At 44.3% G+C, this 11,716-nt stretch overlaps 1 protein-coding gene across 1 annotated transcript in view; it reads left to right on the plus strand.

The window, feature by feature from the left end:
- The first annotated feature begins 414 nt into the window (after window positions 1-414).
- ldlrad4b (low density lipoprotein receptor class A domain containing 4b) overlaps window positions 415-11,716 on the plus strand; it is a 43,908-nt gene continuing 32,606 nt past the window's right edge. The window contains 1 exon segment of the mRNA XM_034216050.1: window positions 415-813. Within this exon segment, the coding sequence (XP_034071941.1) occupies window positions 720-813 (94 nt within the window). The 5' untranslated portion in view covers window positions 415-719.

Genomic DNA, 11,716 nt, shown 5'->3' on the forward strand with positions numbered 1-11,716 from the left:
GTATTTCTATAGTAGCCTACGTGTACAAAAAGTTACTTATCAAATGCTAAAATGTTGCATCTCCTATTTGCATCATCCAACCCATATTTCCCATTTAATGTTATCAACAACAATTTATTTTGAGTCAGTTCAATCGCTACCCTGATAAGACATTTACACGCCCTGTCACATGATGCCTGTATTTTAAATCCAGACACTTCCAGTTTGTATTTTTTCAGTCTGAGATTAGGCCTATATGGTATTTTATAAAAATGGCCACCGGTTGAAGTGAGAATCGCTGTATTTCTGTCTGCTCCTGAAGGCAGCACGTCTCTTTCCCCCTGTCTGTCCCTCCTCTGGAGCCCTCTGATTGGCCAGAGTGTCAGTCTTTCAGTGTGTGGGCGCGGCCTCAGCCCGCTGTTTGCTCTGCTGTAGTAGAGGAAGGACAGCTGCTCTCGGCGGCGGAGGAAGGAACGGAAAAAACTCTACAATGCGTTAGCCCGTGGCAATGGCAATGGCCCGTCCCCAAATCTCCTTCTAATTCACTCTGTGTGCCGCTCCGAGTCAAACATGGCGTGAGAATAACCGTGGAAAATAAGTGCGAAACTGTCGGGAGTTACTGTAGCGGCAGACTGTGCTGCCGCTGCCGGGAAGTTTTTTTGTTGTTTTCCAGTCGTGGGGCCCCGACAGTGGCGGCGGCGGCTCTCTCTCCGGAGTGGTGTCCCGGTCCGCCCAGCCCCATGCAAAACCTAACGGCCCCTGGCGGCCCCGGCAACTCCAATGTCACCTGCTCCTGCAACTGCACCGCTTCCCAGCCACAGGGAATGGAGATATGTGAGTAACATTTGTTGCGTTTCTCCTCAACGTTAACAATCTACCAGGAGTCTTTAGTGCCTAATCCCTTTCATAAAGTGTAGCAGCAGAAGGAGCACTATCAGTACTAAGTTACTCTGCTGCTGACTCGCTGGACCCGGCTCCCCCCGCGCTGATGGCATGTTCCTTATGAAAAGTAGCCTATTACTGCAATACTACTGTATGGCAGTGTATGTCTGCTGTCTAATATAAACGTCATGGTGACATTAGAGTACTTACTCGTGTTTAAAGTCTCTTTTCTTGTTTTTATTTAACTTAAAATACCCTACAATAATGACTTTTTAGTGGTTATCCAACTTTATTTGTGAGCTCTTTTAATTGGCTAGCCGTTAACATATGGGTTTATCCTATTACATGTCTATGTGTTTATGTGAAATCATAGAGCATTAGCATTACACATATACCTACTTGAATGATTTACTATTTTATTGCAAGTTTCCTTTAATATTTCTTCCTACTTTAACTGTTCTTTTTCTACTAGCGGTTTTCTGCCAAATGTTATATTCAAACTTTGGGATTGAGCCTTCTAGGCCTGCGGGGCTGTGCATATGCTCTGAGAGATCACCACAGAGGGTTAAATAGTTTGCCTGTCAGCATAGACAGGAAACGCTGGAATGGTATGTTATGTCTGTCTGCCTTGTGAGCAGCCCAGAGAGAAACTATCATTATCAGCTCTGCTCTAACACTGCTGTCTGCTGGATCCACTGCAGATGTTCATCTTTATGACTGAGGCACAGACAGACCCACACAAGAGCAGGCACAGACAGACAGACAGGCAGGCAGACAGACACACACACACACACACACACACACACACACACACACAGACAGACAGACAGACAGACAGACAGGCAGACAGACAGACAGACAGACAGGCAGGCAGACAGACAGACAGACAGACAGACAGACACACACACACACCACACACACACACACACACAGACAGACAGACAGACAGACAGACAGACAGACAGACACACACATACATACAGACAGACACACACACACACACACACACACACACAGACAGACACACACACACACACACACACACACACACACACACACAGACAGACAAAAAGGCAGAGGACAGACAGACAGACAAAAAGGCAGACAGACAGACAGACAGACAGACAGACAGACAGACAGACAGACAAAAAGGCAGAGGACAGACAGACAGACAGACAGACAGACAGACAGACAGACAGACAGACAGACAGACAGGCAGACAGACAGACAGACAAAAAGGCAGAGGACAGACAGACAGACAGACAGACAGACAGACAGACAGACAAAAAGGCAGAGGACAGACAGACAAAAAGGCAGAGGACAGACCTGCAGACAGACGCATACAATAAATAAGACCCGGGCCGATAGGCAGAGATATAAACAGAGACGCAGACAGACACATCAGAAGCTAGACAGGCAGACATTGACAGACAGACACGCAGACACACAGAGCAGCTACAGACAGACAGACAGAGTTACAGTGATGTGTAATTTCCACTGGGGCTAGGCCTGGTGAACGCAGGATATTAGATGTAGATTTGGCAGCTGTGTGTGTGTGTGTGTGTGTGTGTGTGTGTGTGTGTGTGTGTGTGTGTGTGTGTGTGTGTGTGTGTGTGTGTGTGTGTGTGTGTGTGTGTGTGTGTGTGTGTGTGTGTGTGTGTGTGTGTGTGTGTGTGTGTGTGTGTGTGTGTGTGTGTGTGTGTGTGTGTGTGTGTGTGGTGTGTGTGTGTGTGTGTGTGTGTGTGTGTGTGTGTGTGTGTGTGTGTGTGTGTGTGTGTGTGTGTGTGTGTGTGTAACTTGGCTGCAAAAAAAAGTCAAATAATTGTGTGGATAAATACCAGCAGTGCACACAATAAAGTGTATAGTGAATGTATGATTCTTCATGTATGGGTTGCTGTGGCCTGGTAGTTTTCACGGTATTTCTCATCCTCTGAACTAGTTGGAAGGAGCTCAATTCACAAGTGGTCTGAAATAGCTGTGTCCTACTGTAGTGGCCGTCTGGTTTGAAAAGAGCTCTTGTTTGTCGGCTGTGTTGTCATGCAGACTCGGCAAGGCTGAATAATGTAGCTCATGCTTTGATGATTTCTCTGGCTGGAGAAAAGAGCTACAGTCTGCCTTTTTTTTTTAAGCAGAGCGGGCGGTCTCACTGGTGTATTTCCTCTTTATTCAGACCAAGAGGAAAATTGAAAAGGACTAGGAACATAGAGGGATCACAGTGCAGACAGTGTGTCACGGCCAGGAATCGAACCTCTGCTTACATACTGGGATACACGTGATTGGATTGAATTTGTGTTAGTCTCTAGCCATTGCTGTTCTTGGATTCATTGAGTGGTGCAGTTATCTCATATGTAGGTGTAGTATTATAAAGTCCTATAAAGTCCTAAACTGAAACAGCTTCATGTAGACTTGCTCCGTTTGTGCATACTCTTAAGCCTACAGTTAGCAGTCAGGGAAACATGATTAACCCTTAAGCCATTACTCATGTAATTTTCAAATGAAATGTTATAGGAGGTTAGACTTCTGTGTGAAGGTGAAGTCCCTGCAGGGTGACAGGTCCTCTGCACAGCACACATGTTCCACTCTTAAGTAATTGAATCTATCATGACTCTTATCAGTCCTGTCTTTCTTTAACAAGTGGGGAAATACCATATGCCTGCTGCACGAGGTCATTACACTTGTTTAACTAATGCAAATACCGGTGTGTTTTCCATTCAACAAACCTCATGTTGATCGTGCTGGTTGTTTTGTTGAATGGATTCCAGAAGATTCTTTCACTAAGTCAATGTTCACCAGCAATAAGAAACATTTCCAAGTAAAAAATGAAGATCTTAGGGTTCAAAGCTTTAAAATGATATAGGATTTATTTTAACGTTAGTTAAAAACTATACATTTTTTTGCAACCACTTTCTATATTTCTATATTAAAGGTCCCATGTCATGGCCATTTCTACTGATCATAATTCCATTGTTGAGGTCTACTAGAATAGATTTATATTGTGCAATTTTCCAAACTCACATTGGTTTCTCAAACAGCATCTCTGTATGGTATGTGTATTCACTCTCTGTCCTAAACGGCTTGTTGGAGCTCTTGCCCCCCTCCCTGTGAGCCCAGTGTGCTCCGATTGGTCAGCTCGGCCACTCTGTTCTGATGAGTCAACCACCAGAGAGGCTCCACCCATGTCTAATAGTGCTTTTTTCGGCTCGCTCTGAGCGGAACATCAGTCTTACGATGGCGTCGGTACAGCCGTATATGTTATACACTAACTAACCAAACTGTACCTACAACTGTTGTTATTTAGGTGCACTTGTGGAAACTGCGCCATGATGCCTACCGACGTGGAAAACGTCTGTTGCAAAGAAATTAGAAAGGTAGCCCAGCTTACCGTTACAACATTATGTAGCCAGCTAGCTGAAAACACCAACAGTAGCACACAACATTATATGCCAAGATACACCATACATACCCCACACCCTGCAGAACCTCCATAGCATGTACAGATTTGATTATAGACCTTTGAGGCGTAGAACGGAAGAAGACTACATTACCCTAACCCTAACCCTCACACCAGATACTCACCGGACCCCCCCAATAAAGCAAAACTGCACGTTTCAGAGTGGCCTTTTATTGTGGCCAGCCTAAGGCACACCTGTGCAATAATCATGCTGTCTAATCAGCATCTTGATATGCCACACCTGTGAGGTGGGATGGATTCTCTCGGCAAAGGAGAAGTGCTCACTATCACAGATTTTTTCAGATTTGTGAACAATATTTGAGAGAAATGGTTATTTTGTGTATATATAAAATGTTTTAGATCTTTGAGTTCATCTCATGAAAAATGGGAGCAAAAACAAAAGTGTTGCGTTTATAGTTTTGTTCAGTGTAGTTTAGGTAGTTTGAGAGGTCATTAAAATAGCTACGTGTGATATTCTAACCTGAAGAATGTATTTTGTCCGCTCACCGCTGCATGTGATCATGCAGAGCTGCGTGTCGACTCGTCAGCAGCAGCTGATCTCTCTCCCGTCAGATTAGACTTCACTCGCGTTTATGTCCATATCGATCAGATCCAGCTAGTTCTAGCTAATGATATGACTACCTGCTTATTAAAAGACACCTAAGCAATAAGTGTCGCAATGCAACTGGGTGAGGCCACAAAGTATAGCGCAGCATTATGCATTTGTTTACATGCCCACCGGAACCCTGAGGCATTACCAACAGATCAACGCACAATCAACCCATGAGGACATCTCTTTCTCCACATTAAGTGTTAGACATTAGAATGGACTATTCTTGTCTGTCACATACTCTCTTGTCTGTCACATAAGTGGCGCAACTGAAGCGGTATTGCGCTAAGGGGAAATTATTTGGACCGGACATTTTGACCGGAGAGATTTAGATTAGCCGGTCTTCAGCATATTTTACCGGTCATAGTCCGGTAATTACCGGCTAACGGGAACTCTGGTAGCGATACCCAGGAAGAAAACATTGGAAATCCAACGAGGCGTTTTGGGGAGGTCTTCTCTGTGTTAGAGTTTTACTCCCTACAGGGTGTATTTGAGAGTTTTTGACTCTGCAGACCGTTTACATGCAGAAAAACCTTCATAATACACAAGGGGATGGGTAATAACTGGAAAAGCATGACATGGGACCTTTTAAAATATGCCTGAAATAAAATAACGATTTAGATGTATAACCATAAAACTGTGAAGTACAGAAAACTTACATTTAAAGTTTGGTAGCAAATCTCAACAAATATCAAGCCAGACCCAGCCATGACTTAGAATAAAAAGATGTTAAATGTGTCTCAAAGTACAGAATATATTATCAAAGAGAATATCCTCTATCATCATCCAGGGTCATGCACTTGGCCTCTGGGAAAGGTGTGTGTGTGTGTGTGTGTGTGTGTGTGTGTGTGTGTGTGTGTGTGTGTGTGTGTGTGTGTGTGTGTGTGTGGTGTGTGTGTGTGTGTGTGTGTGTGTGTGTGTGTGTGTGTGTGTGTGTGTGTGTGTGTGTGTGTGTGTGTGTGTGTGTGTGGTGTGTGTGTGTGTGTTGTTGTGTGTGTGTGTGTGTGTGTGTGTGTGGTGTGTGTGTGTGTGTGTGTGTGTGTGTGTGTGTGTGTGTGTGTGTGTGTGTGTGTGTGTGTGTGTGTGTGTGTGTGTGTGTGTGTGTGTGTGTGTGTGTGTGTGTTGTGTGTGTGTGTGTGTGTGTGTGTGTGTGTGTGTGTGTGTGTGTGTGTGTGTGTGTGTGTGTGTGTGTGTGTGTGTGTGTGGTGTGGGTGTGTGTGTGTGTGGTGTGTGTGTGTGTGTGTGTGTGTGTGTGTGTGTGTGTGTGTGTGTGTGTGTGTGTGTGTGTGTGTGTGTGTGTGTGTGTGTGTGTGTGTGTGTGTGTGTGTGTGTGTGTGTGTGTGTGTGTGGCGCTATGGCTAGCAGCAGCGGGGGCCAACCAGACGTAAACGGCCTGATCTGTAATCCTGTGTGTGAGTGCTGTTAGTGTGTAGGTGGCAGCAGGGTCATCTGTCAACTACCTCAGGCCAAACACACACACGCACACTTGTTGACTCTCCATCAGACACATACACAAATATGTACACATCGGCACACACATTTACACCTAGCTATAGGCTCAGACAGACACACACACACACACACACACAGGCACTCTTAGGCTCAGCCAATATTTACCCTGCAGTCTCCCGCCAGACAGCCAATCCAATCTCTCACTAAGCTCTTTGTTGTTTGTTTGGGTTGGTTTTTGCCTCTTTATTTTGTTTGTAGAGGTGTTGTACATTTGAAATTAGTTTGTTTTTTATTTAGTTTTATTATTAATGAATTTCAATAATGAGCCCTGGAAAAAAAGAAACTTCAGAGTCTGAGGTGTGAAAAGCAGAGACCTTGGGCAGGGGAGTGGCAGAGACAACCTACGAATGTTTAAGAACAAATTAAAAAAAGGTTTTTGGGTTTTTCCTCCTAGACAGATTTATTCTATGATCACTGCTCCTATAATTAATTTCTGAGGGAATTTCTACGCTTGGTTAGTGTGTCTCAGTGGAGCGCTATGTAGTCTGCCACCTCTCCTGAGCTGAGTGTTATGGCAGTGAACAGTAGTGCTCAACATGCGGGGGTTAAGAAAGGGCTCCTTGTTTCAGTCTGATGGTCCCCAGACCCTGTTTTTACACTGTGAGCTGACCTGCTCACACACTCTGCGGGCCCCAGCAGCTTTAGCACAACTGCAAACTATCCATATTGTAAAGTCATCTGAGAGGATATTGGTTTTTTCTCAGTTACATTAATATAGCAGACTGCTAAAATATTTAACTAGCCAAACTATGTCAGCGTAAGTGAGTTTCAAATTTCCGACCAACAATCCAACCACCCAAGAAAATCAATGTACTATTGCACAGTGAAGTACATATTCAAATAGGGGAAGATCAGGGACCAGTTCTGTTAAGCCCGGGGCCCCTGCCCCCGGGGGCTAAACACAACAATGTTCACGAGACTGTGTCTCAGGGCTTCTTGACATTTAACAAACTATGAATGTGTCATACCCACTTAACGGGAAGAAACTCAGCTAACGGACGATATGAACCATTTTTACCGAAACAAAATAGAACTCTAACAACGAGCCTCTGAATTAGCACTAAGCGAAAGGGTGCTAACGCACTTAGCACATAACTCACTGTAGCAATCTTTTATACTTCATGCAATAGCATATAAAATCTGAGATTCCACAGATTCCAATGGTATAAGTATCATCACTGTGCGACCAGAACTCACGGCAGCGAAAGCCAGGAAAGACAACAGACAACTTCACTTTACGTGGCCAAAACGGCAAATACGTCTTACCTTTGCTGTTTTCTGATCAAAAGTTGTGTTCAAGGGCATTACAACGCATATACATGCTGCTGAAGGTTAATCCAATGTCTCTGTGTCACTTTGAAATGATTACTGATAATCCATCATCAAATGTATGGCAATAATCTGAGTTTTCATATAGAGCAGGGGTCGGCAACAGGCGGACCACGGTCCGGATCCGGACCCAGACGCCGACCTATACGGACCCGGACCTATAATCAATACATTAATAGGGGATTTCAATTTTGACGGGGCGATTCTATTTTAACCGCCGCAGACAGGGGGCGAAAGAGACGAGTGAGCGATACAGGGAGAGAAACACAGAAGAAGAGAGGAGAGCACGGCGGAGAGGAGAGTGAGTGAAGAGAATAATTAGTGATACAGGGAGAGAAGACGGAGAGGAGAGTGAACAGGCGTGTTAGCGGCAGACAGGGAGAGACAAATAATTAGACATGGCGCTCTCCAAGAAGAGGAACGTGGACAGTGAGAACAGAGCTTTGAACCCTGAGTGGACGGACTCATTCATGTTCATCCTGCCCACAGGGAGCACAGAGCCAGTGTGTCTCATTTGTTCAGAGACCGTGGCGCTCATTAAAAGAGACAACACGCCACTACGAGACAAAACACAAAGTTTTTGACCGAACATTCCCTCTCAAGTCAGAACTGAGGTCACAGAAACTAAATATGGTTCCAGGGCAGGCTAACCGAGGCTAACCAATGAGCTAACCGAGGCTAACCAATGAGCTAACCGAGGCTAACCAATGAGCACCTGCATGTGTGTATGAGAATGGCCCTGACACCATTTCAGCCCAGATCTAAACTCCTGGCAGGACAAGCTCCAGCTCAATTCTCGCACTGAATTAAAACAAAGTGAGTGAGGGACTGCAATATAAGAGGGACAGAAAGAGACACTTTAAAACTGTTCAATTGTTATGATGTGTAAAGACTGATATTGTTCTATAATCGGCTGAAACTGTTAAGTCATGATGTGAAACGGTTAACAAAGAAATTGCACCCCCAACACACACACACACACACACACACACACACACACACACACACACACACACACACACACACACACACACACACACACACACACACACACACACAGAGACCTCCTCCATTGGTTCCCAAAATGGGACCAGGGCAGATTTGTAGTCCTAGTGTGTTTAAGACAGGCCATCCGTTAAGTGTGTGTGTGTGATGGTGGTGGCGGGGGGTGGTTCTGCTGTCTCGGTCAACATCTATTTACACACAGTTTGACTGTTTGAGATGCTAAAGAGTTCCAGTGAATGAATGGCTGTGGGAATGGACGGGACGTATTCAATCAGACAGTACACAAGCAAACTGTCTTTTTTGCCTTGTAGCGGATTAGTTTTTCCCAGCATTCAGACAAATCAAATGCTTGGCATGTTTATTACCCTTTGTGAGCCCAGCCTCTCTACACGTCTCGTCTCTCCTTACATGAAACAAAGCAGCGATTATTGCTTTGAAATTACAAATGCTGTTTTGCGTCCCATGAAACAAAACGAGAAATAAAACAAGGCAGAAACGCGATGCCGCCCGCTGCTTGTCAGTATTTGGGCAATCCATTTGTTTGTGTGTGCAGGAACACCCAGACAGTGGAGACATGTCTCTTCAAGTGGTGTGCAGGATTTCCCTTGGATTTTGAAGAGGCTTATTTCAAAGGGGTGTCACTGGAGTGTGGGCGTTTTAGATGGCCCTACAAGATTACTTCAGTGGGGGGGGACTTTAGCGCCTAAGTTGCTTTTATAATCACTACTGTAAAAAAAAAAAATGTTGTCATTACCATTTTCATTCAATATTAGACAAAGGAAATATTTTCTCACAAGCAGGAGAAAAGACTGAATGGAGACATTTCTACTTCAGTTTCAAGAGTTGTATAGGTGTTAAATTAAAGGGACCAATCATGCAAAATGCTTTGATAGGTCTTTGCCCTTTGCAGGGGGGCGTGGTCAGCTGCAGCTCATTTGCCACAGAATCAGCCCTTGTGAAGACAGGGCTGGAAAAGTGCAAATAGAGCGAAATGAGGCATGGCTAAAATGCAGGATCTGTTTGGTATTTTGAAAAAAAAAACTTCACAGACATGTATATAGGTATGGCCCTACAATATATTATTCAAATATAGCATGCCAAGTCCACTTTAAAGGAACAGTAACACTCTGAAACTCACAAATCTAAATAGCACTACAGGTACCACTACTTTGTGTAGTTTATCATTTAACTGTCCCTTTTTTTACAGAGAACGAATTGAGATGAAAGCTGCAAACATTGTCAATATTTTTCAGTATATTATTTAACTTGTAAATACATTGTTTAATCCATCACATGGGTTAATTGGACCTTAAGTAAATGATGCCAAAAGTACCCGCTATCCTCTTTATTCTCTGCAAAACTATGGCTCGAGTCATATGTATCAAAAGCAAACTTGGATTAGTTTACCTTGTAAGGTCCTAGAACTGAAAGACACGTGTTATTTTTTTCAAAGCCTCATTCAGGCTCCTGCTATCATGTAAAGGGGAACTCCACCAAAGGGGAACTCGGGGAGTACTACTGCACATGTAAAATAAGTTCATTAAAGCTAATGTGTCTCCAGAGGGAGCTGTGTGGAGCCTGATGAAGTGTCTCAACTGATATCACAGTCAGTGTCTGGCAAAAAAAGGGAAAAGTCTAGAGGCGTGCCGTTAAGAAGGGAGAGATGTCATAGCAGTGTAATGCTATGTCAGTGTAGAACAGTGGTCGGCAACCATTGGCACGCGGCACCGTAACCAGTGGCACACTAGGAATAGGTGTGTAAAATATTTACATTCTCTTTAACTCCAGGTGACTTTCTGCCGCTTTCCTCCGTGGTGCTGATCGTTTCACCACAGAGAGGAAAGCACTTCACAAATTGCAGTACCCATAAGGAGCTGTACAAATGCCGCAGTTTTTGCGTGGCTGTGTCTTTAGTTGAAAGCCCAGTGGCGATCTGCTCATCTCTCATTGAAATAACATGCTACAAAGGGGCGGACTGGCCATCTGTGTGTTCAGGAGAATCACAGAACGGACGATCGTCCTTATTATTATGCCGTTTAAACCAATTATTTACATTTTATTTTGTTAAATTCGGCATCATGTAAGTTGCGCTGACAGGTCCACACACTGCTTCCCCGCAGCGAGGCTCCCCACCCTCCTGTTGACAGTTCACGAGCGTCGAGCTCCTCTTTAAACTCTGTCTGCCCTGTAGGTCTACTCTAAATGAACCCAAAAAGCATTTGATCACCAAAGCAGGTCTGAAGTTTGTCAGTGCTTAAAATGATCTTCTTCCTTATTTATAGCAGCAGTTTATGAATATATAAATAAATGAGTGTAACCTGGACTACATAACAAGTGTTATTACTTTTGGTACTTTAGCTATTTTTCGATGGCAATAATTGTTTTCTTTTTGGCATTGTGAATGCAGGGCTCTTAAATTGCTCCTTTTTACTAAGGTTAAATATCTTCTACTTCTGCATATAGGGGCCACAATCTTCTACCACAGTTTATGTGATTGAATATCATTTAGTACCACTGTTGATACGAACAGTAGGTTTTGGAACATTGTGCAGTGAGCAAGTGCTGTCCGCGCGGTATTTATAATCTTTTTACATTTAACCCAGTTGAACCTCCAGCCTGGAGCCAAGTAGTAAAGGAAGTGTGTGGGCATCAGATCCTCTTCCTCCTCTCCTCCTCACTGCTTCTTGTTGTTGGCTGATGATTCGGAGCGCTCTCTGATTTGAGTCCCTCTCTTCTCATCCAGACAACACGAGTCAGACAGCGGTGTCTGATACTTACCACCCCCCCAAACCTGTCCCCCTTCCCCCCCCCCCCCCCTTCCCTCGAGCACCCACCAGCTGACCCCAATCAGGCACAGGGCCTGCTCTATTGTCTGGCTGGGGAGAGGAGACACACACACACACACACACACACACACACCACACACACACAACATAGACTCAGACTCA

The sequence above is a fragment of the Gymnodraco acuticeps genome, unplaced genomic scaffold (assembly GCF_902827175.1).
Source record: "Gymnodraco acuticeps unplaced genomic scaffold, fGymAcu1.1, whole genome shotgun sequence".
Classification (NCBI taxonomy): Eukaryota; Metazoa; Chordata; class Actinopteri; order Perciformes; family Bathydraconidae; genus Gymnodraco; species Gymnodraco acuticeps.